We start from the raw sequence: 24,697 nt of genomic DNA on the forward strand, positions 1-24,697 counted from the left end.
CTTTTTAAGTCGAAGAATATGTCTGGAGACGGTGTTGTCTAATAATTTTTGCAGCTGCCGTGTTGCTTAAGACGTGGATCAGCTCCCTCTGATTTAACTCTTATGATCCACTTGTGGGCCTGTGGCTCAGTTTCATTTCATCACAGGAGTCGACATATCTTTGTGTGAAACGAAACATTCAGATTCATAACAAATCTTAAATTAAGTTTTCAGCATTATTTTGTTTATATTTTAAAATGACTTAATTATTGTAAAACAGATTATATCAATTAGAAAGAAAGACAAACAGCTGACTAAGAACAGATTCTGCATTTTTGCAAACTTTTTATTTTTATTTTATTATTAAATGTAGGTGATTAGAGTCCATCAATATACAAAAACTCTCTTTTGGAATTATACTGTTTTTCCACTTAGACAAGTAATTAATGTCAGTTTGACCTTAGTAAAAAAATTAATAAAGTAAAAAAAAAAACCTCCAGATTACTTTTGTTTTGTTCTCTTCCTAATTTTTGCCCCCACACCCACATAGTTACACTATATTCGGCTGCCTCCCTCAACGAGTTGCCAATCCTCAATTGATCTCTCCTCCTCGCTTCTTCCCCGGAGAGAATCATACCTTTCCCTTATTCAAACGCGGCTGTATAGCGGATCGTCTCCGTAACAAATATGGATCCTCGTCAATTCGAACACATCGTAAGCTCTTCCATCTATTTCACTATTGGGGAAAGATCGTTCTCTCTCTCTTTTCATTCGATTGAGTTTATGGATTAGGTCTTTCGTCAATGTCTCTCTCAATCTATGTGTAAGCATTGTGTTGTATTGTTGACTTTGGTGGCCAATTAACTTTAACAGCAACCTCTTCATTGGAATCTGAATAAAAAAAAGGTTTAAACTTTTTTTTTTATTCTCTGTGTTTGAAACATAGGTTGTGAAGGATGATGAGATTCAGAGCATTGTAATGTCTTATCTTCTCCACAACTGCTTCGATGAAACTGCTGACTCTCTTGCTTCCACTACTGGAATACACCAACCCGCAATTGATCGCGATAACATGGAGAGAAGAAAACGTGAGAGTACAATCAATGCGTTTATATGTTTTACCACACTCTGTGATGGTTTATATGTTTTTGAATTGGTTTGTTCAGAAATAATGCGTTTTGTACTGGAGAAGAAGGCGCTCAAGGCTGTTGAGCTAACTGAACAACAATTAGGACAAGAGTTGCTTGAGAAAAACAAGGATTTGCACTTTGATCTTCTTTGCCTTCACTTTGTTGAGCTTATCTGTGATGCCAAAGGGTGAGCATTCTTTTTTTTTTTTTGTGAACTATCAATCAGGTTTTCTCATTTTTCTGATCATTGAAAACGATTCTGTACATGCTGCAGCGAAGAAGCTCTTGAATTTGCTAAGACAAGTTTGGCTCCTTTTGGGAATTTCCAAAAATATGTGGGGAAGCTTGAAGTGAGTTGTTGATTCTTGTCTGATCCTCTCTATTTTATGCTTTCTGTTCTTTCCAAATGATGGGGGAGAGTTTGGTTTAAATATAGTTTTGTTTCCCTGAGGGCAGGACGTGATAGCTTTGCTGGCGTATGAAGACCCTGAGAAATCACCAATGTTCTATCTTTTGAGCTCTGAGTACCGTCAACAGGTTGCTGATGATCTGAACCGCACCATTCTTGGTCAGTTCTTTTCTTTTTCTTTGTTTCCTCCTCTTGACTTAAAAAGTTTAATAAGTTTTTAACACGTTTTCACATCGTCCAGAGCACGCAAACCATCCAAGCTACACACCGATGGAAAGGCTCTTGCAACAGGTGACAGTTGCGAGACAATACTTGACTGAGGAGAACGGCAAAGTAATCATAATGTTCCTGTATTTTTACTCATATATCTCTATAATCCTGGGAGTAGTAGTGCCTGTGTTAAAATGTTATTTTTTTTGTGTCTTATGGTAGGATGCGTTTCCTCCATTCTCCTTGAAAGATTATTTTAAAGGCTAAAGATCGCAGGAGGACTCACTTTGCAAGGAGAAGGAAATGCTAAACATTTTCATGTATATACAGAAAATGGCTTTGCTTTTCAGTTTCATCTCCATTGTTTTAAACCTGTCTTCAACTTCTGCAAACATGGATAAAAGGTTAGTCTAGTCACCCGTGGCCACAGATGGTTAAAATTTGCTGTTGCCGGAGATGAATATTGTTAAAGACCGGTTCTGTTTCAGTTCAGTTCTGCTCTCCTCCACTTGAAGGTGTTTGCCTTTACCTTTTGCGAGTTTAATCGATGAATCTTGTAATCCATGATCTTGGAAAACTCATTTTATCTTTGTAATTATCGTTTATGTTTTTATATTGAGGAATCTGTGGAGACTTCACATAAGCTTTAATGCCAAAGCCCAAACGAGAGACACTCTTCAAATAATTAGAAAGAGCTATTAAGCCTAAGAATTTGAATCTGATTAGAAAGACAAGACTTGAATTCAAAACCACAGTTCTAACCAAAAGTTTTTTTAAGAGCCTAGTAGGGACCATACAAAGAGAAGAATGTAGACTACGAGCAGAAAGACAAACAAACAAAGGCTTTCACTAACAACTTCTAAGGTTTCTTGTTTTTAACTCTAGAATGCAATATAGCCATGATCCTCTTCTGATCATGAAGAAAACAACACCACGGCTTTGGAATTGGAAAGAGAGAGGAGATTTTCTGAGAGAACCTCACTAAGTTTGGACACTACACAGTCTACACTCTTCAGTCTTTTGTGGAGGGAGCCTCAAGATCAGGCGATGGTACACACTCTTTCTGACCCGAAGAAGACATGGGCATTCTCAGCTCAGTTACACCACTTTGTAGTTCCTGCTGTTGAATGCGCTGCTGCTGAAGCTGATACAGTTGCTGCTGATGATGATGATGTTGTTGTTGCTGCTGTTTCTGTGACTGGATTTGGAGCTGCTGGAACTGTTGTGCGGCTAACATAGCGTGCCTGGACTGATTATTTGGATAGAATTGCTGATTTGATCCAAAGGAACCATAGTTCATCATTGATGAACCATTTGAAACACCTTGTCCTGTTAATACCTTCAGATGTTGAACTTCCTCCTTCAGTGCCTCGTTTAATGCTGTCAAATAAATTTTAATACAGTTAAATCAAGTAGCAGCATTCACAACTAAAACCAATGTTTTTTTTCTTTGAGAAAAGATGCTCTCACCATCCTGCAGGTGAACTTGTTGCTCCATTGACTGTACTCTGAGTTTCAGCTCATTGTTTTCAACACTCAGTCCATTTGTATCTCTCTGAAGAGGCAGAAAGGCAAAACAAATAAGATTAAAACCATATACTTGCAAACCTGTGAGAGATTCAACAAACCTGTAAGAGAGTCAACTGCGCTGAGAGAGTTGTAGCTTCTGTTTGTAAAGTCTGTACTTTCCTCTCGAGCTCTGCTATGTATCTCATTTTCCTTTCCTTTGACCTCGCAGCAGACTGCCTGTTTGCCCATATCCTAAATCAAAGAACACAACCGTTTATCATCATCTTCTCCACAAAAAAAAACTAATCAAAGTAATAATAATAATATATATATACCTCTTAGCACGTTTAGGATCAATGAGAGCAAACTCTGAGAGTTTAGCAGCAGACAGGGATTTCTTAGAGTCAACTTCATTACTCCCAGACATAAGCAACTCAGGCTTAATACTTGTTGTCCCGTCCATAGACTGGCTGTGCTGGTGTCTGATCCTCGGTCTTTCGTTAGAACTCGATCCCAACTCATTCCTCCAAGCCGGTTCTGACGGCTCACAACCCATAAGAGAAGAAGACGCCTCAGAGGAATAATTGAACTTATCCATATCGAGAGACATAGAGAGCAAGTCCTCGTCCGTGTCGTCGGAGAAAGAAGGTCCATCAGCAGCACCACCAACCACGCCAAGATCACTATCAAAGCTCAAGTCATCAGGAAGAGTGAGGATCTCCGAGTGAGCTCGGCGGTGGCCTAGATTCTTAGGTGGGTTATCAGACATTCGGCTTATATCGTGGCTAAACATATTAGCATCTGAGTTGTGAGGAAAAAATGATTCAGGTTTCATTGCAAAGCTACTTCCATTTGGTGAAAACGCAGAGTAACGAGGAGGAGGAGGAGGAGGAGGAAGACCTCCTCCACTAGGAGGTGCTGGAGATTTCTCCTTATCCATTAGCTCACTAGTCTGCATATGAAACCATTTCCAAAATTCATACTTAGAATTAGGGTTTCTTTAGAAACCTTATGCAAGTAAAGTCGAATGCTTTTTATATCATCCCTAGGAGCAAAACGAAAACCCTAAAAAAATATTAAAAGATATGGTCTTTCTTCTCACACACTTACAGAGATCTAATCAGGTGGAGGAGATGATCAGCGAGACACAAGAAGAAAAGATGTGGTAGAGGTGATTATCCGGGAAAGTTGATATTATTTAGCAAGAGTATGAATGAGTAAGTGAGGCGATGGAGAGTAATGGGAGCGTAAGAAGGAAAAAAAAATCAGAGAGATCCGAGGAAGAAGAAGAACATTCTCAGCCAGAAAATGACGTCGTTTTGAAGTTTTTGATTTGGTTGATTATTGTACAAGTACAGAACCGTGTCTTATAAAGTTTTTTTTTCCTTTTTTTAATTTCTTGTCGGAAACTGGGCGGTGATCAGGGGCTTTAGCGTGTTGATACATACGTTAATTCCAGGCCGTTAGATCAATGAGAATTATGACATTTTTTAAAATGTTGTGTAAATCAATTTCGATAAATAGTTGAGCTCTGTATATATATAGTTGACGTAAGAATTTATAAAATATTATTAAAAGAAACAAGAAAATAAATTCATAGGTTATTAATTAAAGAAAAATGACCAAGCGTATCGATTAATGCATGAAGCATGATCGTTGTATATTTGATTCCAAAACTTGGTTTTGAATCTTAACTACTATGTAAAAGATATCTGAATTCGGTAATAAATCAAATGTACATGCATGCGACAATATATCCATCATAAGCTTCACCGGATCTTTATCGATTTTTTTCCTGTTCTTGATGGATTTTTATCTGCCGAATTTTTTTTATTGATTTTTATAATGCGATGAACAAGAGCCAGTGCAACTCTACTTTCGATTTTGTTCCATAAAAGAAACTAACTCTGTAGTTAAACAAAAGTAAAATTATTTTCAGAACATACTATGGTAAATGGTCATTTAGAAATATTGTAAAGTGTCTTGACCAAAACCGATGAGAAACAGTAATTAATGTAACAACCAAATTAAATAAAATTGACCAACAACTTCGAAATCATATACTATTAAAATGTATTGTTCAATGATTGAGTGGATAATCTCTAACAATGATTATCCGTGTATATGCTTTTACCATGAACAATTTTATGACGCATCAGGTTGATTAAAAACTATATACATTGGTAGAAAAATTGTTTTCAAAGTTTCATAACCTTAAACGTTAAGAGGTATCAAAATGTCTGTTTATTATGACGTAGAAGCATTCATTAAAACGAATGTCTAGGTTTGGACATGTGTTGTGTTTACCTATGCTTAGCTCTTAATTCCCGGACTACCATATCAATCAGAATTGTTACGCCAAAACATAAACCATATTTCTCATAAAAGTTCTTAAAATATTATAACCATATATATTTATAAAAATATTATTCTTCTGGATATCTCAAAATCATAAAACATTAACTCAAATTATCTCAAATGAAATATTTTGAAATGAGATGATTTTGAAATATCTATGATAATATTTTTTTCTATATTTACATTTGGGATACTTAAATTAAAAACCCCATTGAAATTGCTCTAATTTCTTTATTTATTTCTTAACTAAGTTGATTTATTTCTTTTCTCCTCATTTGGAGACAAGGTAAAGTATAAAAGTTTATTATTTCGTTGTTAAGTAGTGATGATTATAGATTACTCAAATACACCGTTACAATCCTTAACGCCCACAACATTTTTAGAAAAAATAATACTCACTCTGTTTCATTATAAGTGTCGTTTTAGACTTGTGCACACAGATTAAAAAAGCATTTAATTTTGCATATTTTCAATATAAAAACATCATTACCGATACAATTCAACCAATAGAAAAATAGAATGGAGAATAAAGTTAATAAATTTTGCATTGAAACTCTAAAACGACACTTATTTTGCAACGAAAAAAATTCTCTAAAACGACACTTAATATGAAAAGGAGGGAGTATAATATTAATCAAAATACTCTGATTGGGCATTGGGGACGGTGTTACATCTTAATATCCACAACATTAATTAAGCATGATCACCCCCAATATATATAATCTAACATTTGCTCAACCATATATCTCATCATACTACTCAAGTCTCAAAAACACGAACACGATGTGTGAAACCAAGGATGATAACTCTGGCTCAAGCCGAAACACGGTGCGTAAGGAGAAAAGAGCCTATCTATTTAGAGAATGGACACGGATCGATGTAATGAGAGCTTCGGCTGTTGGGATCGTGCATTTGTTATGTGCCTTGGCTCCTTTTAACTACGAGTGGGAAGCTCTCCGGTTCGGTTTTGTTCTCGCCTTGGTGACGGGCCTCAGCATTACGTTCTCGTACCATAGAAACTTGACTCACAAGAGCTTTAAGCTACCTAAATGGCTTGAATATCCGTTCGCTTATTCTGCTCTCTTTGCGCTTCAGGTACATATCATTTTAACCACAACCGGATTTAAGATTTAAAGGACCATAAATAATTTCAAGTTAATTTTAACTAAAGTAGAGAACCATGCGACATATGTATTAGCTCAATAAAATGGTCAAGGCGAATATTTATTAAAGCTCTGATTTATTTTTGACCAAAAAGATAAAGTATGAAACAAGTATATGTATCACCAGTTATATTTGAAATGTTTTTTCGTTTTTTTTGGCAGGGTCATCCAATAGACTGGGTGAGCACACATAGGTTCCATCACCAGTTCACGGATTCGGACCGTGACCCACATAGCCCTATCGAAGGATTCTGGTTCAGTCATGTCTTGTGGATATTCGACACGGCTTACATTAGAGAAAAGGTAACAACACAACGTTATGCAAATCGATTTTAGTTTTATGATTTTGACTAATGGTGAACTACGTATGTACAAGTTGTAACCATGCGAAATAATGCAACAGTGTGGAGGACGTAACAACGTGATGGACTTGAAACTACAATGGTTCTATAGGTTTCTACGAAAAACAACTGGTTACCACATCTTAGCGTTTTGGACCCTTGTCTATCTCTGGGGTGGTCTACCTTACCTTACTTGCGGCGTGGTAAGGAAATCATCTTGAATTGTATTTTTTTACCATTTTTTCTTCAGACTTTTTACTATTTTTGATATATGATTTTGTTATCTTTCTTTATCACTTATCACATTCATCAAAAATTTCACGTTCCGAAGACTTTGATTTATATTAAAAAAAACTCATTTTATAAAGTAAAACTAATTTTGCATCAGGGTGTTGGAGGAGCAATCGGTTACCATGGGACTTGGTTCGTAAACTCAGCGTGTCATATCTGCGGCTCGCGAGCGTGGAACACCAAGGACACCTCTCGTAACGTTTGGTATTTTTACACAACTCTATTTTTTACAGACAATAAGAGCATGTTTAATGCAGGCCCTTAAGAAGGTAGCTTAGCTTAAGAACATCCTAGCTAGTTTGACCAAAAAAACAAAAGAACATCCTAGCTAGTCATATAGATAAACCAAACCTAATTAGTATCCAGTTTCAGTTTGACAATTACACCATTGACATTTGGTTAACTAAACGTTGTAAACTGAACGGTTTAAAAACTGACAAACCATAAATGAGGACTGATTTCGAGTGTTTGTGGGAGATGGTGTAGGTGGCTAGCACCATTGACGATGGGAGAAAGCTGGCACAACAACCACCATGCCTTTGAGGCCTCGGCTAGGCACGGTCTGGAATGGTATCAGCTAGATTTAACTTGGTACCTTGTTCTGTTCTTCCAGACTCTCGGTTTAGCCACCGATGTCAAACTGCCTTCTGAAGCTCAGATACGCAAGTTGGCTTTTGTTCGTTAACCTGAGCTCTAATACCATCTATTTCACTTTTAACCTTTTTTGTTTTTTTTTACTACGTCTATGTACTCATTTGTTATTTATGGAATAATCTATTCTCATAAACTTGTCTGTTCAAAACACCTTAACGCTATGTACTGTATAAATAAAAAACCTCAGTATAAGTGTATAACAAAAACAAACCATGAGCCACCAAAAAAAAACCTTGAGCCGGATGAGATCAGAAGATGTAGTACGTTACCAGTTCATATATTTCTGCAGACTCCGAACTAATGTGCATGCTTGAAAATGTATAAGGCAGAGGAGCTATGCATGTCCTTCTTGAACCTTTGTTTTGGATTTTGTTATTTTGGGTTAGCATTTTTCTACCTAAGGGCCTAGCTAGGGGGTATAAAAAATATTTAAATTTTCTTACCTTTTTTACACTATTGTTATTTTTTGTTAACTTGATTAAATTCGTATTGGTTACATTTATATATAACACTAGCTATAATCATATACATTCTAAGATAAAATAACCATAGCGGAAAAAGTACAAACGATGGACGCATTGCGCTGATTTAAAAGTTTTCCAATTGTCAAAACCTTAAAAGTCAAGTGGTATAAAAATGCGTGTATTTTAATGACGTGAAATCGTTACAAATGTCCAGGTTTGTAAATCGTTACAAATGCTTTAGAGCATCATTATCCATTATCCTTAAGTGATGGTCCTTAGGTTATTTTATTAATAGTTGGTGTTTAAGAACTTTGGTAAGGATTTTGTTAAATGTATGGATTATAGGTAGGACTTTTATTTGTTTCTTAGTCAATTAAATATTGAATTTAAAAAGGAAAATGACATTTAAAAATAGAAGTTAAAAAAATATATATATAAAACAGAAATTTAACATTAAAATTGAAAAGATATGAAAATTACAAACTTAAAAAAAAATTAGATGTTGATGGAAAAAAAAAAGAAAGAGTCAGTTCAAAACGACCTAACCCTACCCGTTTTCCTTTGACAAATAGCGAGTGCACACGTGTCTTAAGGACACAAACTAAATGTCTCTTATCTTAGGATAATCCAACTCGTCTTTTCTATTTTTCGGCCTTTTCTGATTTAAATTTCAGTCCAAATAACCTAAGATACGGGTTTAAAGACATGGATAATCATGGTCTTATGCTTAACTCGTAATTCTCGCACTAACCAAACAATCATTACCGCTACGCAAAACATTATTCGAAGACAAGGCAAAAAATACAAGGTAAAACGTAAAGATTTATTAGTATTTCATTGTTAAGCAGTAATGATTACGATACTTAATATCCACAACACTAATTAAGCCTGAATGCACCAACATCATCCCTATATATGATAAACCTTTGGTCAAGCATATAACTTATACTAAACAAATCTCAAACAAAAGAATCGATCAGTCATCTGATGGGGAAGGAGGAAGGCTCTGGCTCTAGCCGAAACACGGTGCATAAGGAAAAAAGAGCATCTCTGTTTAGAAAATGGACAAGGGTCGATGTGATGAGAGCTTCGGCTGTTGGGATCGTGCATTTGTTATGTGTCTTGGCTCCTTTTAACTACAAATGGGAAGCTCTCCGGTTCGGTTTTATTCTCTACGTGGTGACGGGCCTCAGCATTACGTTTTCATACCATAGAAACTTGACTCACAAAAGCTTTAAGCTACCTAAATGGCTTGAATATTCGTTCTGTTCTTCCAGACTCTCGGTTTAGCCACCGATGTCAAACTGACTTCAGAAGCTCAGACACGCAAGTTGGCTTTCGCTCGTTAGCTTCATCACTAGTTGTTTTGCTTTCAACCTTTCTGTTGTTTTTTTAACTACATTTATGTATTCAACTTCCAACTGTTATTTATGGAATAATCAGTTCTCACAAACTAGTCACTGTTCAACACACTTCAACTCAAAGTACATTGCACACTGCAGGAAACAGTAAACAAAACATTGAGAGGCAGATGAGTTTAGAAGATGTAGTCTGGTAACTTCAGAGGAAACTCTTCCACTTTGACTTCGAATTGACTCCCTTTTGGATCTCTCAAACTAATACAAAACGGAAGAACCAAAGGTCACAAGGTCTAATCTTAACTACAACATAAGTGATATACATTGTTAATTAAACATCATAGTCCATAAAGCATATATACCTTCCAGGCACAAAGGTGAAAGATCCTTCAATGGATCCACTAGTTGTTGGAAAACTTGAACAACTCTCATACACAAACTCTTCTTCCTCGGCTTGTAAGAGAGGGTACTACACATTACACCAAACCGTATTAGAAAGAAGCTCACATCACCAACATGTACTAGCACGAGGGATCAACCTGATTAATTTACCTTTCCTATCACAGCTTCTCCATTGACTTTATCTATCACCTCATCATCTGCTCTGATAATCCAATGCCTCCAATACAGTTGGCAAGAGCTATGGTGTCTCCCGTTCAAGAAACACCCTTCTGGCACGAGAGACATGCGGATGGAATACGCATACCAGTAAGCAGGTGGCTGACCACGAAGATTAGATACTTCCGGGATAAACACAGACGACGCACGTACCTGCGCAATCAAATCACAAGGCTTGGTTCAATCTAATGATTATTATTAGTAAGTAAAACAAAGCTGTTATTGTTAATTACCTGCACACCGTTAGTTACAGCGACAGAACACAAGGGAGAAACCTCCGGGAACAAACTGATACTTTTGATCTTCTCTTCCTCACGGACTTTTATAACACCCGTCTGTAACCTCCTGCCATGTTCTTCCAACCAAAGCAGCATAGCGTCCTGTTGCTGATCACCGTCCACATCATGAACCGACCTAACCAAAGATTCAGGCACACAAGGAAGCATCTGGCGTGTACTCGTCCCGGTGTAAAGCTGTCCGTCAGTGCAGTCTAGGAAAAACAATTTCAAACTAGCCGTTGCGGATGCAGCCACAACGATGTAGTTGGATCCGTTAGAGATACCGAACAGATCGCTCATGGTTTCGTTGGTCTCCCTTATAACTTCCTTGAGAGGTAGCAAGTAGACATTAACTTCATGAGAGTACACAGAATAGCCACCAATAAGGCCATTGGAGGATGAAGAAGGCTCTTGGCCATCGACGAAACGGTAGAGAAGCCTTGTGGGGAGAGGAAGTTTGACCTTGAGAGCAGACTCAAACTCTTCAAGATCCTCCTCTGTGGCTCCTTTCCTCAGCGTTGCCTCTGCCTCAGGGAAGTTTAACCTCAACCATCGTTTGAGGTTGTCCCAGCAACGTCCAACGCGCTTGACGAGATGCCATGGATACATTCTAAAGGACTCCCTCCATGACTGATATGCCGCCTGAAGGAAGAATAAAGACAGAACCCTTTAATGCATAAATCTACCACCAAGTAACAGAGAGAGACCAAAGACTCAAACTTTCAGAAAAAATTTAATGAAAAGAAACAAACTTGACCTTGAAGTAAGAATAAAGACAGAACCTTTAATGAACTAAACCACCACCAAGAAGGTAATCTCAGAGATAAAAACCTCAATTTCACAGTTTCAGACACTGAAACCTAAAAAAATTCATTGAAAGACTCAAACTTTCAGGAAGATTCTAACGAAAAGAAACAAAACTTGACCTTGAAGGAAGGAGAAGGATCTCCATGGGGACCGAGAGGAGTAGAGATGTTGAGATCATGGGAAGAGAAGATGGACCAGAGGGAGTCCTCGGAGGCGGAGACCTTGAGGCGTTTGCTGACACAAGCCACTCTCGCTGTGTTCTCAGGTCCGATTTTGGATAGGATGATGTGGAGAACCAAATCTCCAGCTTCCTCTAGACCCATGGCTTTGGTCTCTCTCTCTCTCTCTCTTGCTGCTTTTGTTGTCGGCTCTTCGAATGTTTTTCAATCAGAAGAAACTAGAAAAGCCCCGTTTTGTTTATGACACACTTTTGGATACGTTTCACATCTTCCTTGTAAAATTACCATAAAGGTCCTGAATTTGTTCAAATATTATCAATGGCCTCATTCAAAGATAAAACTCTTCAGTAAAAAACCTAAAAAGAAACACAGAGAAAAAATAGAGAAACAAGACATTATTGTCATTAACTAGATAGCAATGTTCATATTGTTGCTAGGGTCTCTCTCTCTTTTCACAGTTAAATCAGCTGCATTTTTACTACTAAGCAACTCCACAAGTTCAGCTTTCTTCCACAGCGTCTTCCTCAACCTTTTCATCTAGAGACTCATCATCATCTGATAAAACATCTAACGTAACATCCTCCTCCTCCTCCTCTTCTTGGTGTGAGTCTAACTGCAGCTCTGACTCTGGCTCCAGAATAGCTGTCACAGGGCCATGTTCTGAATCAAAGTCAGATTCATCATGTTTCTCGTACTCAGACACAACCTCAGGCGTCTTCACCCTCGCCCCACAATAACGTGCCCTAAACTCAGCCTCGGTCAAGTCCGCAAACTTGTTGTCGGTTAGCTTAGAGGACAAGTTGAGGGAGTTGTGGTAGTCTATATGCTGGAGATTAGTCTTGTAAATCTCAAACCGTCGCAACCACTCCTCTTTTCCTCCGTATACGACGCCGTGGGTTTGACACCACTTCTCGAACCGTTCCCTCAAGGCGGTTTCTCTTTCACTGTCTCTTTCGAGACTTGAATTCTCACTCTCCACAGCTTCATCATCAACCTCTTCATCATCTGATAAAACATCTAACGTAACATCATCATCCTCCTCTGGCTCAAGAATAGCTGTCAGAGGGCCAGGTTCTGAATCAAAGTCAGATTCATGTTCGTCGTACTCAGACACAATCTCGGGCTCAGCCTGAAGTTCGTCTTCAGGTTCATCATGCATCTCTGCTGCTGCGTCGCAAACCAGCCTGTTTGACCTCAAGGAAGGCGTCTTCGCCCCACAATAACGTGCGCTAAACTCAGCCTCGGTCAAGTCCGCAAACTCGTTGTCGGTTAGCTTATAGGACAAGTTGAGGGAGTTGTGGTGGTCTATATGCTGGAGATTAGTCTTGTAAATCTGAAAGCGTCGCAACCACTCCTCTTTTCCACTGTATGAGATGCCGTGGGTGTGAAGCCACTTCTCGAACCGTTCCCTATAGCCATCAGAACTCGATCGGCAAACAAAGGGACGACGACTATTGGGGGCAGCACATTTAAGACGTCCAGTTAGTTTGTGATCCAGACAGGAGGAGGAAGGAAATCTAGCAGTTGTTTTTGTCAAAACAACAGCAGAATTAGAGAAGCCCCTGCTGCTGTCTGAAAGTGTGTAACCTGTGTTACAAAGCAAAATACCACATGTTAAAATTCAGACTTCAAACTTGTTGGAAGAAACCATAAATTTAGATTCAGAATGATTTAAGATCAAACTTCAAGTAACCTGCATAGTTGGTGGTTTTGAATGACTATTAATAATGATTAATAGTTCCAAAATCTTGATACTTTATTCTAAATAAAATCTTGAGAGAGAGAGAGAGGATACCAGGGACATAGGCGAGCTGGAAAGTTCCTGCCATCCCTTCTTCGATTCCTTCTTACGATGATGCCTGCCTCTTCTTCGTGTGAAGAAGCAAAACCCTTTTTCTTTTATATTGAGATTGGTTGGGCTATATGGTTATTATATTTCTAAATGGGCTCGGTAAGTTCGGTTTTCAAATTATAGAGATAGGATGTAAACAGATTCGGTTTACAACATCGAGTTCAGTTGCAGATGAACAAATGAATTTAGTTAACCAAATCAAAATTTAAGCCAGATCCAATTTCAGATTATCTACTGATATAATAATAATATATAATAGCAAATCCTGATTAATTCCAACGGTTTTTGAATTCTAATTATATCGAAAGATTGTGTCTTTTGAACAAACAACCTTTAAAAATAATTACTTCAAAAATTGTGTTTATTTATCTACTAATAACTACTTATGTTGTTGAATAAATGTGAGACCTTCTGATTTGAAAAATTATGATTTTTGAATGATAATTTTTAAATGAAAAAATGTGACTATTCAAACAAATTTTTGAAAATCTATAAATAGCCTATGTTTATGCTATCTCAAATTATAATTTCACTAATCAAATAAAATGGCGAAGAAAAAAAGTTCTATGCAATAGGTATGCAAAAAAGTTTCACTAACATCGGTTTGTAGGCTAGCTTCGTTCCGTTCCACCAATAGGTATCCTAGTATGGAAACAACTTTGTTTTTGGACTTTTCTAGGTCGCAAGTACTCTCTATGCCCGTGTATGGATAGTCAGCATCTGTTACTACTAGCCCACCACCGTCTGTGATGTAGTCATATGCTTTTGTGATGATTCCACCTATACAGTCACAAATGAAACGCCACTGAAAATCCTTTTACTTCATACTTCTTTTTGGGTGGAACAAAAAGACATTTCACTTTTAACCCATGCCATTCACCTATCTTTCATCCGTTTCAGTGATAGGCACAATACAATACAGTGGAATCTCAATATCTCATATTATATTGAAGACATAAATAATGATGACGATTTTGGTGCATTTTTCTAATTCTTTTATTTTAGATTTTAAAAGAACACAATTAAATTTGATAGAAACCAATTCTTTTAACTTCTATGAATTTTTGAATCTTTATATAAAATCAAAAAGAAGGAACATTTTAAAAAGTTCAATAAAAACTACTATAAGAACCAGCAATATAATAAAAGAAAATGTATTGGTTTTCAAAGGCCAAAGTAAACCGATTTTTTAAATCACATTCTTCCTATTCTAGTCCTTTTTGTCATTGTATGTTTTTATTCTATTAAATTCTTCAAAACAATAAACAAATAAAGTCACATCATATAGACAAAAAGGCGAATCATATATAATATTGTAAAACATTAAACTAACATCAAAGTATTTTGGTGTATTTGTCTAATACTTTTATTTTAGATTTTAAGAGAATACAATTGAGTTTGATAGAAACCAATTCCCTTAAATTTATGAACTTTTTGAATCTTTAGATAAAAATACACAAAGAAGAAACATTTTTTACAGGTAAAAATGATAAAACCATAATTGTTTTGTAACATATAGATAAAAAGTCATTTTTTAAAAAAGTTGAATAAAAAATCTACTAACAAATAATAATAATAAATTATTTTATATCACTAGAAAAATTTAGAGATAAAACTATATCAGCATATAAAAAAATTTGTTTCTCCACTATAATATGAATCACTGCAAGTAATATACTTTTGTCACATCGTCAAAATGATAATTATCTTCAATCCTAGTTTAAATTTTAAGAATGGTTTCTTTATATTTTATAATAATTTTTCATTATTTTTTTCAAATACAATTTCATGAATTCCACCAAAAATTGAATAATACAAATATTTTGATAAAATTAAAAAATTAGTGAATTGAATAACACAAATATATAAATATCTTTGTAGAATGATTTCAGATACATAATACAATAACACAATAATTTTAAAGAATTGATGAAATACATAACTAAATAACAACATAATTTAATGGCACTTCAATTCTTTCAAATTCGGTTGAATTTCTGAATTGACTAACTCACCTTAGTTAACCGAAGTAAAATCTAAATTTCAGATTATGTTTTATGGTACAGTATTGATCTGTATGGATTCTGGTTGTTTATTTATAGAGGAAGAAGCTATAAAGTATCTTTTCCTCAACACTTTAAACAAGAATCCGTATGAGGCGCAGAATAAATGGCCAACATTTGCCAGAAATATCTAGACTCCAGTTGAATCTAAATTGGAGTTTAGAAGGGAAACAAAGGGACACAAAGAAGAGTCGGTGAAATGATTGCAACAAGGTTCCTTGTTAGTACTAGGCCTTGTGGTCTTTAGCCAATTCATCAACGTCAAGTTCTACCGCCAGGATTGGAGAATCCTCTTGCATGGAAAATTCACTGTTACAGAGATATAGTTCTTAGTAAGAGAAAAATAACAGAAAGATCAATTAAAGAATAAACGATAAGCTCTTCTCGTACCTGTTACTTACTGGACCATGATCCACAGCTGTCCTCATACAATATATAGCTCTTCCTACTATGTCCGCCAGTGAAACCGGACCAAATGTTCTACTATCATATGCTTCCTATTAAAACCCCCATTGGACGACAAATACAACACCAAATTATAAAAAGGTTCAGACTACAAGGATAAGCAACAACAACAACAATGTGGGGGTGTTGTACCTTAGATTTCTCTTGGTTATCAGCTACGACCCAGCACTGATCCTTTTCGAGAACAAAAGGCTCCTCCTTCTCATCGCTTGATACCATTTCAGATCCTTCTAAAGCTGCTAGTCTTCTGACTAGATACTTATGTGTCTCATTCGGGTCTTTCAAGACAACAGCATCTCCAACGGAAACATACCTAGACAAAAAAAAAAAGATATCCAGATGGGCGTCACTTTTACAAAAGCAGTTGTCTGTGCCAACCAACTCTACTCTGTTAAACTAAACCTGTCAAAGTAAGTAGACATACCTATCTACCTTACTTCACATTCTACAAACAAAAAAAAAAAACCTAAGCTTTTCGGCAGTGTCTATAAATGTTAATCATCACAGTAGACCGACAGAACGTTGAAGTTAAGGTCAGCGAAAATTAGACTTAGCTCCTCCTCACAACGATCATAAACGCTTATCTAATTGGTTTTGTCATCCACTACAAATCTTCAATTTTGAATCATTTATTCCCTCTCTGTCTCCAACAACTACTTGCAACTCCCAAACTTAACATACCTTGTATCAACATCAGGTAGCTTACGGACAAGGAGTGTGTTGTTATCATGTGCTCCCATGGTTGGGGCCATCTCTGCTCCTTTAACTGAATGCAAGTAGGTGATCCTTCCATAGACTAGGTTCTTCATGACAACACCAATTCATTCCCGATCAATTAGCTTCCCTTTTGTATGATTCTGTCACATACATTTGAACAACTCAAAGGATGATAAAATCATACAAGTCAATTCGAAAATTGGATCAAATCCTAAAGGGCAAGGCAGACAGAAAGCAAAGTGAGAGAGACCTTGAGGCTGAGAGTGAGAGAGTACTCCAGCTTGTGAGCCATGTATCGTACCCAATTCGATATGTACGCCATCTTCCAAAACCCTTTGAAGAGAGAAAGAGAGGTTCTGTTCTGTTGATCGGAAAGGACGGACACTTTTGCCGCGTCGGTGTTTTTTTCTTTCTTCAGCCAATACGAAAAAGAAAAAATAATTTATCAAATTGGCCCCCGTAACTATTCTCATGTTTCGATAATCGCCCTGTATTAAAACATTGACACGTTAGCCCCCCCACGAAACGAAAGGATCTGAAACTAAAAACCGTATGGACTTTCTCCACATGCCACGTGTATCACAACCTTTCTCCTCTCCTCTTTGCTGCTACTAACGTTTCGGTCCGACAGGTTCAAAGCTTGACACCAAACAAGACAAGATTTTTCGACAAGATTTGATCTACTACATCTCAGGTTCTCTCATCTTCTTCTTCAGATTCTCATCTATGTTCAATGATCACTAATAGATCCAAATTTAATTATTGTGAATAGAATCTGAAAGTTTTGGTTGGTTAATCTCTATTCGAATCTCATACTGTTAGATCGATTACAGCTCGAAAACGAAAATGAATCGATAAAGTTTGTATTTTTATTTTATTTCTGTACAGGTGAATCATAAGAAAGATGGACAAATTGAAGATAGCTGAGTGGGGAGAGAAGCTGAAGACAGGAGGAGCTCAGATGAGCAGGATGGTGAGCGAGAAGTTCAAAGACATCCTCCAAGCTCCGACCCTGGAATCAAAAATGGTTGACGAAGCAACTCTCGAGACTCTCGAGGAGCCTAACTGGGGAATGAACATGAGGATATGCGCTCAGATCAACAGCCAGGAGTTCAACGCCGCCGAGATCGTCAGAGCCATCAAGAGGAAGATCTCTGGTAATAACAAAAGCCCCGTGAGCCAGAGGCTGAGCCTTGAGCTTCTCGAGGCTTGTGCTATGAACTGTGAGAGGATTTTCTCTGAAGTTGCTTCTGAGGGTGTTCTTGATGAGATGGTTTGGTTGGTTAAGAACGGTGAAGCTGATTCCGAGAACAGGAGCAGAGCTTTTCAGCTTATTAGAGCTTGGGGACGGTCTAAAGATCTTGCTTATCTTCCTGTTTTCAAGCAGACTTATATGGTATAACTAAGATCCTCTCTGAATCTTATGATCCAAAGTGGTTTTTGTTAATGTTCTTATTTGTTTGTTAAGAGCCTGGAGGGAGAGAATGGTTTGAACGCTCGTAACGAGGAGAATCCAGTGGCGGGACAGAGTTCTCTGGAGTCTCTCATGCAACGCCCTGTTCCAGTTCCTCCACCTGGTAGCTATCCGGTTCCTCCTAATCAAGAACAGGCTCGTGGGGACCATGATGGTGGTCTTCTTGACTATAACTTTGGGAACTTATCGATCAAGGATAAGAAAGAACAGATTGAGATTACACGGAACAGCCTCGAGTTGCTCTCTAGCATGTTGAACACTGATGGAAAGCCGAATCACACAGAGGTAATCTATGCGTTATCCACTCATGCAAACATACCTCCTTGAACAGTTATTTTTGAGTCTGGAAAGATTGAATCTTAACTTGAGATTGACACAACAAAGATAAGTTATGGTGTTTAACTTATATGTTATGGTTACAGGACGAGCTAACAGTAAGCCTGATGGAGAAATGCAAGCAGTCACAACCGTTGATTCAAATGATCATAGAGAGCACAACAGACGATGAGAGTGTTCTTTTTGAGGCTCTGCATCTGAACGATGAGCTCCAACGCGTTCTATCCATTTACGATGAAACTAAGAAGAAGGCGTTGTCCGTGGTGGACCAAGAATCATCAGGAAGCAAAGATGCTGGTGGTCCGAAACCAACAGAAGAACATCTTGTGAAACAAAAGGATGAACATCCAGAATCACCAGGATCCTCCAACAAGACTGGTAAAGAAGATAAGCAGGTGAAAATAGAACTCGGGTTATCCAGTGATGAAGATGAGAAATGAGCAACTCTGATATGTTTGTCTTCTTACGACATGGTTATCAGAATGTTGTAGAAGATTTCATTGTTCTTTTGATGTTTACTTCTGCAATGTACTTTCTACTATATGTTTATGGAACCTTTCTTAGCTTCATTTTCTTTGCTATTGTTTCTCTTGACATTATAAAGGCGAATCTTCACCCGCCATCGTATGTATTCATCATTTACGTTTGGTGTTTTAGTAAGTATTTTCTAAATCTATAACCCTCTACCTGGGTTAGAGGCTTCAATCTTAGAACTTAACTCTGAAACCTCTTCCTGAGCTAGAGGCTTTTCTGTTATAAACCTAACTCTAAAATCTCTCCCTTTTTCTCTTCGACGGCTCCGTTAAACACAACAGTGCTCAGAGTCTCGGACGAACCGAATCGCCGAGCAATCCTTCTCTCACCTCTCACTCTCTACCCTCGTCTCGCCGTTCGCTCGCATCTCGCACTTCCCAACTGGTTCGTCCTCTCACTCCTTAACTCTGTTTTTTCGCTATCATCTCGAGAAGTTTGTGGTTGATTCTAGCTTAGGGTTTTACTCGAGTTCAAGCTAGCTCAAGTTTGTAGATGTAGATGATTCGCGAGCTTAGAGTTTTTCTCTAGTCCAAGTTACCTTTGGTTTCTAATTTGATTAGAGCTTGGGGTTTTGCCTGGTACTCTCACAGACGCTTTGGTAAACTACGATAGGATCCTTCGTTTCCGTTTATGGCGATTGTGCTTACCGTTTTGATTGTTAGCTCGTTTTTACGCCTTGATGTTGTGGTGATAGCGTCTGGGTTTCATGTCTTACGCTGCATTACTCCTTAGCATTTTTTTCCAGATCCGAGAATTGTTTTTTTTTTTGTATATTTAAGTGTTAATGTTTTTATAGTACTAGGGGGGGGGGGAGTTAGTGGCTCTTGGGTTTCAGATGAAATGAAAAACGTTGCAGCTTTCTTATGAACAAGCTAGCTTTTGTTGTGTTGTTCTGATTTGAGTTTGAGGCATTTTATGTTTATAGTTTATCTGCGCTAGAGAATTCGCATTTCTGATGGGATTCTTTTTGACAGGTTTACATTAAAGATGGATGATAGCTTGTATGATGAGTTTGGTAACTACATTGGACCTGAGATCGAGTCCGACAGAGAGAGTGATGACGAAATAGAAGACGAGGAGTTCCAGGATAAGCAGCCTGAAGAGGATGGATCAGATGGAGAGCGTGGGCCTGGGGGTTCTAACGGATGGATCACCACGATCAATGACGTGGAGATGGATAACCAGATTGTTCTCCCTGAGGATAAGAAGTACTATCCTACCGCGGAGGAAGTCTACGGGGAGGACGTTGAGACGTTAGTCATGGATGAGGATGAGCAGCCTCTCGAGATGCCGATTATCAAACCTGTCAGAGATGTCAGATTCGAGGTTGGGGTGAAGGATTCCACGACTTACGTGTCAACGCAGTTTCTCGTCGGCCTCATGTCTAATCCAGCGCTTATGAGGAATGTTGCTCTTGTGGGTCATATACAGCATGGGAAAACTGTCTTCATGGATATGTTGGTAGAGCAGACGCACCATATGTCTACTTTTAATGCTAAGAACGAGAAGCACATGAAGTATACAGATACAAGAGTTGATGAGCAGGAGAGGAACATTTCGATCAAGGCGGTTCCGATGTCGCTTGTCCTTGAGGACAGCAGGTCTAAATCATATCTGTGCAATGTCATAGATACTCCGGGTCATGTGAATTTCTCTGATGAAATGACTGCTTCTCTAAGACTCTCTGATGGTGCTGTTCTAATTGTTGACGCTGCTGAAGGAGTGATGGTAAGTGTTTGCTTTTTTTTTAAAGCTAAAGTTGTTATTTGAAATTTGTTACTTGTATTAACGATATGTCTTTCTTTAGGTGAACACTGAGAGGGCTATAAGACATGCAATCCAGGACCATCTTCCTATTGTTGTTGTGATCAACAAGGTACGTTTCCATGCTATCTTTAATTTGTAAATTTGAGATGCGTTGTGAGATTTATATTTCTATACAGTCTACTTGACCTTTGCAATATGTCGATTTTGTTCTCCATCAGGTTGACAGGCTTATTACCGAGCTCAAACTACCTCCAAGGGATGCTTATTACAAGCTGAGGCATACAATTGAAGTCATTAATAACCACATATCTGCTGCTTCGACGACTGCTGGAAACTTGCCCCTTATAGACCCTGCAGCTGGAAACGTGTGCTTTGCCAGTGGTACTGCCGGATGGTCCTTCACTCTGCAGTCTTTTGCTAAACTGTATTCGAAGCTTCATGGGGTGGACATGGACGTGGATAAGTTTGCATCTAAGCTTTGGGGAGATGTGTATTATCACCCTGATACTCGGGCGTTCAAGAGAAGTCCTCCAGTAGGTGGTGGGGAAAGAGCATTTGTTCAGTTTATTCTAGAGCCTCTATACAAGATATACAGTCAAGTGATAGGTGAGCATAAGAAGAGTGTAGAGACCACCCTTGCAGAACTGGGAGTGACCCTGAGTAATAGTGCATATAAGCTGAACGTCAGACCTCTACTTAGGTTAGCCTGTAGCTCAGTCTTTGGTTCGTCATCAGGCTTCACTGATATGTTGGTAAAGCACATTCCTTCTCCCAAAGAGGCTGCAGCTAGGAAAGTGGACCACGCATACACTGGACCCAAAGATTCTGCCATTTATGAAGCAATGGTAGAATGTGATCCGTCTGGACCTCTCATGGTTAATGTGACAAAGCTATACCCCAAATCAGATACTAGTGTGTTTGATGTATTCGGAAGAGTTTACAGCGGTACACTTCAAACAGGGCAAAGCGTACGTGTACTTGGAGAAGGGTATTCACCTGAAGATGAAGAGGACATGACTATCAAAGAGGTGACCAAGCTGTGGATATACCAAGCGAGGTATAGGATTCCTGTAAGCAGTGCCCCTCCCGGTTCATGGGTTCTGATTGAAGGCGTGGATGCGTCTATCATGAAGACGGCGACGCTCTGCAATGAGAACTACGATGAAGACGTCTTCATATTCCGGGCTCTCCAGTTTAATACTCTTCCAGTTGTCAAGACTGCTACTGAGCCTTTGAATCCTAGTGAGCTACCTAAAATGGTGGAAGGGCTTAGGAAGATTAGCAAAAGCTATCCCCTTGCGATTACCAAAGTTGAGGAGTCTGGTGAACATACTATTCTAGGCACAGGGGAGCTGTACCTGGATTCTATCATGAAGGACCTCAGGGAGCTCTATTCAGAGGTCGAAGTAAAGGTATGTAATTGTTTTTCTAATTTGGTCGTTCACTGTGATTTGTTTGTTTGGGTCTTTAACTTCATTTCACTTTCTTTAATTTGTAGGTCGCAGATCCGGTTGTTTCCTTTTGTGAGACAGTGGTTGAATCTTCGTCGATGAAGTGTTTTGCTGAGACACCGAACAAAAAGAACAAAATAACTATGGTAAGAGATCTTCCCTTTCCTCTATTACTCCTTATGTATAGGACTGAGATGTTTGGTATAGTGCTCAAGCACAATTACTTTTGTGGCTAATTTGATATCTGCTTCATGCCAAAGATCGCAGAGCCATTGGATAGAGGACTTGCAGAGGACATTGAGAATGGTGTCGTAAGCATTGACTGGAACAGAAAACAACTCGGGGACTTCTTCAAGACGAAATATGACTGGGATTTACTTGCAGCACGTTCCATTTGGGCGTTTGGCCCTGACAAACAGGTGAAAATGCATTGTTTGTTTTCTTAAAAGCCCAAAAATTTTCAGCCCTCGCTTTATCTTTATGGTTGCTTTGTGATATGGCTCTAGCAAGTGTAACGTGTTTTGGCTAATTCATATCTTGACTGTTGGTTTCTTACTGATCAGGGTCCGAATATTTTACTGGATGACACGCTCCCAACTGAGGTTGACAAGAACTTGATGATGGCAGTGAAAGACTCCATTGTTCAAGGGTAATCGTCTTTCTTCTGCTACACTTTCCTTTTGCTCCATCTTTGTTGCCTGCGCTTCAGTGACTTCGTTATTATGTTTTGACAGGTTCCAGTGGGGGGCGCGAGAAGGACCACTGTGTGATGAGCCCATCAGGAATGTCAAGTTCAAGATTGTTGATTCCTGGATAGCACCAGAGCCATTGCACCGAGGATCTGGTCAGATGATTCCAACAGCACGTCGTGTTGCTTACTCATCCTTTCTCATGGCGACTCCGAGGCTCATGGAACCTGTCTACTATGTTGAGGTATGATATCCCCTTCTAGACTCTTTCCCCTTACTTTTTGCTCTTTTACATTCTTCCTTTTGTAACAATTGACTTGTTTTTGTATCAGATACAAACACCGATAGACTGCGTTACTGCCATCTACACTGTTCTGTCACGTAGGCGTGGCCACGTGACTTCGGATGTTCCTCAGCCTGGTACCCCTGCGTATATCGTGAAGGTTGGTTTGTTTCTAATATGTTTGAACAAGTGTTCCATCATCTAATAGAGTGATTCATTGATCGATTGTCTTGTTGTCGTGATGATTCCAGGCTTTCCTGCCAGTGATAGAGTCATTCGGGTTTGAGACAGATCTCAGGTACCACACACAGGGACAAGCCTTCTGCGTATCAGTCTTTGATCACTGGGCCATAGTTCCTGGAGATCCTCTCGACAAATCAATCCTATTGCGCCCACTTGAGCCAGCTCCCATTCAGCACCTAGCTCGTGAGTTCATGGTCAAGACCCGCCGTAGAAAGGTATTTGCTCTCAGATCGTTCAAAGTATGATATTTCTTCATCTGTTTTTAGTCTCTAACGGTCATCTAAATGGTGTTGGGTTTTGTAGGGAATGAGTGAGGACGTAAGCGGGAACAAGTTCTTCGATGAAGCCATGATGGTAGAGCTAGCGCAGCAGACGGGTGATATGCATCTCCAAATGATGTGAGATCGTCTCTTCTTGTCCAACTCGTGAGCTTAGATGCAGGACTAGTAGTATCTTCGACTCTTTTATGTGTGAATGGGAGTAGACAAGAAATAACAAAATCCAAATTTCTCCAACACTAAAGTTCATGTATCATTTGCATGCTACTAGTACACTTGCTTTACCAGCCATGTGAAATTTCTCTTGTAATGTCTGTTATTAATCAAGTTGTTCAATGAACATGTCTAAAGGTTTCACGTGAGTTGATTTGCATCATGCTGATGAGTGATGACGCAATATTTGAAAGAAGTTATTATCATGACACTAGAGATGGACATTACTACTTGCACATGATTAGCAGGATTTTATGACAAAAATATTAAATAATGTTAAAATTACACTTTGAAAGTTTGATAAAAAGGGAATAACCTTTAAAGTCAAAAGTGTAGATAAATAACTAATATCTAAGTTATTTGATTTGATAATGACAAGTACATATAAAACTTTTAATTAAAACTTTGATTATAAATTAGAAAGGAATGTAGAAAATAACTAATGATATAGCACTTTATATGAACAGTGGTAGGTTTCTTTTGTTTTTACATATAAAAAGTAATGATTTAAAATATTCAAACATTGATAAAAAAATTAAAATTAAAATGTAGAATTTAGTTATAAAGCATACTTTTCAAAAATT

General features: G+C 38.2%; 8 protein-coding genes across 8 annotated transcripts; 4 read left to right on the forward strand and 4 right to left on the reverse strand.

Moving 5' to 3' along the window:
• The first annotated feature begins 529 nt into the window (after positions 1–529).
• LOC108822851 (uncharacterized) lies at positions 530–2,371 on the forward strand. The gene is made up of 7 exons (XM_018596039.2): positions 530–693; positions 926–1,067; positions 1,146–1,296; positions 1,384–1,459; positions 1,566–1,677; positions 1,760–1,851; positions 1,951–2,371. Exons 1-7 carry the CDS (start codon positions 667–669, stop codon positions 1,993–1,995), a joined length of 645 nt encoding a protein of 214 aa, XP_018451541.1. The 5' UTR covers positions 530–666; the 3' UTR covers positions 1,996–2,371.
• Positions 2,372–2,426: 55 nt separating this feature from the next.
• On the reverse strand, positions 2,427–4,576 carry LOC108822850 (probable transcription factor PosF21). The gene is made up of 5 exons (XM_018596036.2): positions 4,348–4,576; positions 3,573–4,189; positions 3,357–3,489; positions 3,199–3,283; positions 2,427–3,108 (listed from the first exon to the last, which is right to left on the reverse strand). Exons 2-5 carry the CDS (start codon positions 4,175–4,177, stop codon positions 2,741–2,743), a joined length of 1,191 nt encoding a protein of 396 aa, XP_018451538.1. The 5' UTR covers positions 4,178–4,189; positions 4,348–4,576; the 3' UTR covers positions 2,427–2,740.
• A 1,761-nt stretch (positions 4,577–6,337) lies between these two features.
• LOC108820997 (delta-9 desaturase-like 1 protein) lies at positions 6,338–8,238 on the forward strand. Its single transcript, XM_018594043.2, has 5 exons — positions 6,338–6,690; positions 6,921–7,061; positions 7,162–7,302; positions 7,488–7,594; positions 7,877–8,238. Exons 1-5 carry the CDS (start codon positions 6,379–6,381, stop codon positions 8,073–8,075), a joined length of 900 nt encoding a protein of 299 aa, XP_018449545.1. The 5' UTR covers positions 6,338–6,378; the 3' UTR covers positions 8,076–8,238.
• Positions 8,239–9,951: 1,713 nt separating this feature from the next.
• LOC108822983 (F-box protein SKIP16) lies at positions 9,952–11,969 on the reverse strand. Its single transcript, XM_018596200.2, has 5 exons — positions 11,689–11,969; positions 10,718–11,404; positions 10,419–10,637; positions 10,229–10,335; positions 9,952–10,124 (listed from the first exon to the last, which is right to left on the reverse strand). The coding sequence occupies exons 1-5, from the start codon at positions 11,890–11,892 to the stop codon at positions 10,046–10,048; spliced, it is 1,296 nt and encodes a 431-aa protein (XP_018451702.1). The 5' UTR covers positions 11,893–11,969; the 3' UTR covers positions 9,952–10,045.
• A 159-nt stretch (positions 11,970–12,128) lies between these two features.
• LOC108822984 (rho-N domain-containing protein 1, chloroplastic-like) lies at positions 12,129–13,638 on the reverse strand. Its single transcript, XM_018596201.2, has 2 exons — positions 13,544–13,638; positions 12,129–13,335 (listed from the first exon to the last, which is right to left on the reverse strand). Exons 1-2 carry the CDS (start codon positions 13,575–13,577, stop codon positions 12,248–12,250), a joined length of 1,122 nt encoding a protein of 373 aa, XP_018451703.1. The 5' UTR covers positions 13,578–13,638; the 3' UTR covers positions 12,129–12,247.
• A 1,964-nt stretch (positions 13,639–15,602) lies between these two features.
• Positions 15,603–17,236, reverse strand: LOC108821172 (uncharacterized). The gene is made up of 5 exons (XM_018594217.2): positions 17,096–17,236; positions 16,810–16,985; positions 16,261–16,441; positions 16,054–16,160; positions 15,603–15,972 (listed from the first exon to the last, which is right to left on the reverse strand). The coding sequence occupies exons 2-5, from the start codon at positions 16,935–16,937 to the stop codon at positions 15,891–15,893; spliced, it is 498 nt and encodes a 165-aa protein (XP_018449719.1). The 5' UTR covers positions 16,938–16,985; positions 17,096–17,236; the 3' UTR covers positions 15,603–15,890.
• A 149-nt stretch (positions 17,237–17,385) lies between these two features.
• Positions 17,386–19,224, forward strand: LOC130498301 (TOM1-like protein 2). Its single transcript, XM_056991535.1, has 4 exons — positions 17,386–17,539; positions 17,734–18,241; positions 18,314–18,604; positions 18,742–19,224. Exons 2-4 carry the CDS (start codon positions 17,750–17,752, stop codon positions 19,093–19,095), a joined length of 1,137 nt encoding a protein of 378 aa, XP_056847515.1. The 5' UTR covers positions 17,386–17,539; positions 17,734–17,749; the 3' UTR covers positions 19,096–19,224.
• Positions 19,225–19,422: 198 nt separating this feature from the next.
• On the forward strand, positions 19,423–24,262 carry LOC108820587 (110 kDa U5 small nuclear ribonucleoprotein component CLO). Its single transcript, XM_018593556.2, has 11 exons — positions 19,423–19,573; positions 20,164–20,917; positions 20,997–21,065; positions 21,175–22,368; positions 22,455–22,553; positions 22,668–22,826; positions 22,971–23,056; positions 23,142–23,340; positions 23,429–23,539; positions 23,631–23,837; positions 23,926–24,262. The coding sequence occupies exons 2-11, from the start codon at positions 20,177–20,179 to the stop codon at positions 24,022–24,024; spliced, it is 2,964 nt and encodes a 987-aa protein (XP_018449058.1). The 5' UTR covers positions 19,423–19,573; positions 20,164–20,176; the 3' UTR covers positions 24,025–24,262.
• The last annotated feature ends 435 nt before the right edge of the window (positions 24,263–24,697 follow it).

The sequence above is a fragment of the Raphanus sativus genome, chromosome 8 (assembly GCF_000801105.2).
Source record: "Raphanus sativus cultivar WK10039 chromosome 8, ASM80110v3, whole genome shotgun sequence".
Lineage (NCBI taxonomy): Eukaryota > Viridiplantae > Streptophyta > Magnoliopsida > Brassicales > Brassicaceae > Raphanus > Raphanus sativus.

Coding starts and splice junctions, on each gene's coding strand:
- LOC108822984 (XM_018596201.2), bottom strand. CDS start 13,577: ATGGCAGGAACTTTCCAGCTCGCCTATGTCCCTG. Junction 13,336..13,543: donor CCAGCTCGCCTATGTCCCTG/GTATCCTCTCTC, acceptor TTTGTAACACAG/GTTACACACTTTCAGACAGC.
- LOC108822850 (XM_018596036.2), bottom strand. CDS start 4,177: ATGGATAAGGAGAAATCTCCAGCACCTCCTAGTGGAGGAGGTCTTCCT. Junction 3,490..3,572: donor GATCCTAAACGTGCTAAGAG/GTATATATATAT, acceptor TCTTTGATTTAG/GATATGGGCAAACAGGCAGT. Junction 3,109..3,198: donor ACAAGTTCACCTGCAGGATG/GTGAGAGCATCT, acceptor TTTATTTGACAG/CATTAAACGAGGCACTGAAG.
- LOC130498301 (XM_056991535.1), top strand. CDS start 17,750: ATGGACAAATTGAAGATAGCTGAGTGGGGAGAGAAGCTGAAGACAGGA. Junction 18,242..18,313: donor TTTTCAAGCAGACTTATATG/GTATAACTAAGA, acceptor TTGTTTGTTAAG/AGCCTGGAGGGAGAGAATGG. Junction 18,605..18,741: donor GAAAGCCGAATCACACAGAG/GTAATCTATGCG, acceptor TTATGGTTACAG/GACGAGCTAACAGTAAGCCT.
- LOC108822983 (XM_018596200.2), bottom strand. CDS start 11,892: ATGGGTCTAGAGGAAGCTGGAGATTTGGTTCTCCACATCATCCTATCC. Junction 10,336..10,418: donor GAGAAGCTGTGATAGGAAAG/GTAAATTAATCA, acceptor TGTAATGTGTAG/TACCCTCTCTTACAAGCCGA. Junction 10,125..10,228: donor TTCACCTTTGTGCCTGGAAG/GTATATATGCTT, acceptor GTTTTGTATTAG/TTTGAGAGATCCAAAAGGGA.
- LOC108820587 (XM_018593556.2), top strand. CDS start 20,177: ATGGATGATAGCTTGTATGATGAGTTTGGTAACTACATTGGACCTGAG. Junction 22,369..22,454: donor ATTCAGAGGTCGAAGTAAAG/GTATGTAATTGT, acceptor TTTAATTTGTAG/GTCGCAGATCCGGTTGTTTC. Junction 23,838..23,925: donor TCAAGACCCGCCGTAGAAAG/GTATTTGCTCTC, acceptor TGGGTTTTGTAG/GGAATGAGTGAGGACGTAAG.
- LOC108820997 (XM_018594043.2), top strand. CDS start 6,379: ATGTGTGAAACCAAGGATGATAACTCTGGCTCAAGCCGAAACACGGTG. Junction 7,303..7,487: donor CTTACCTTACTTGCGGCGTG/GTAAGGAAATCA, acceptor ATTTTGCATCAG/GGTGTTGGAGGAGCAATCGG. Junction 7,595..7,876: donor GACACCTCTCGTAACGTTTG/GTATTTTTACAC, acceptor GAGATGGTGTAG/GTGGCTAGCACCATTGACGA.
- LOC108821172 (XM_018594217.2), bottom strand. CDS start 16,937: ATGAAGAACCTAGTCTATGGAAGGATCACCTACTTGCATTCAGTTAAA. Junction 16,442..16,809: donor CTACCTGATGTTGATACAAG/GTATGTTAAGTT, acceptor TTTTTTGTCTAG/GTATGTTTCCGTTGGAGATG. Junction 15,973..16,053: donor CATGGTCCAGTAAGTAACAG/GTACGAGAAGAG, acceptor TCTCTGTAACAG/TGAATTTTCCATGCAAGAGG.
- LOC108822851 (XM_018596039.2), top strand. CDS start 667: ATGGATCCTCGTCAATTCGAACACATC. Junction 1,297..1,383: donor CTTATCTGTGATGCCAAAGG/GTGAGCATTCTT, acceptor TACATGCTGCAG/CGAAGAAGCTCTTGAATTTG. Junction 1,852..1,950: donor TGACTGAGGAGAACGGCAAA/GTAATCATAATG, acceptor GTCTTATGGTAG/GATGCGTTTCCTCCATTCTC.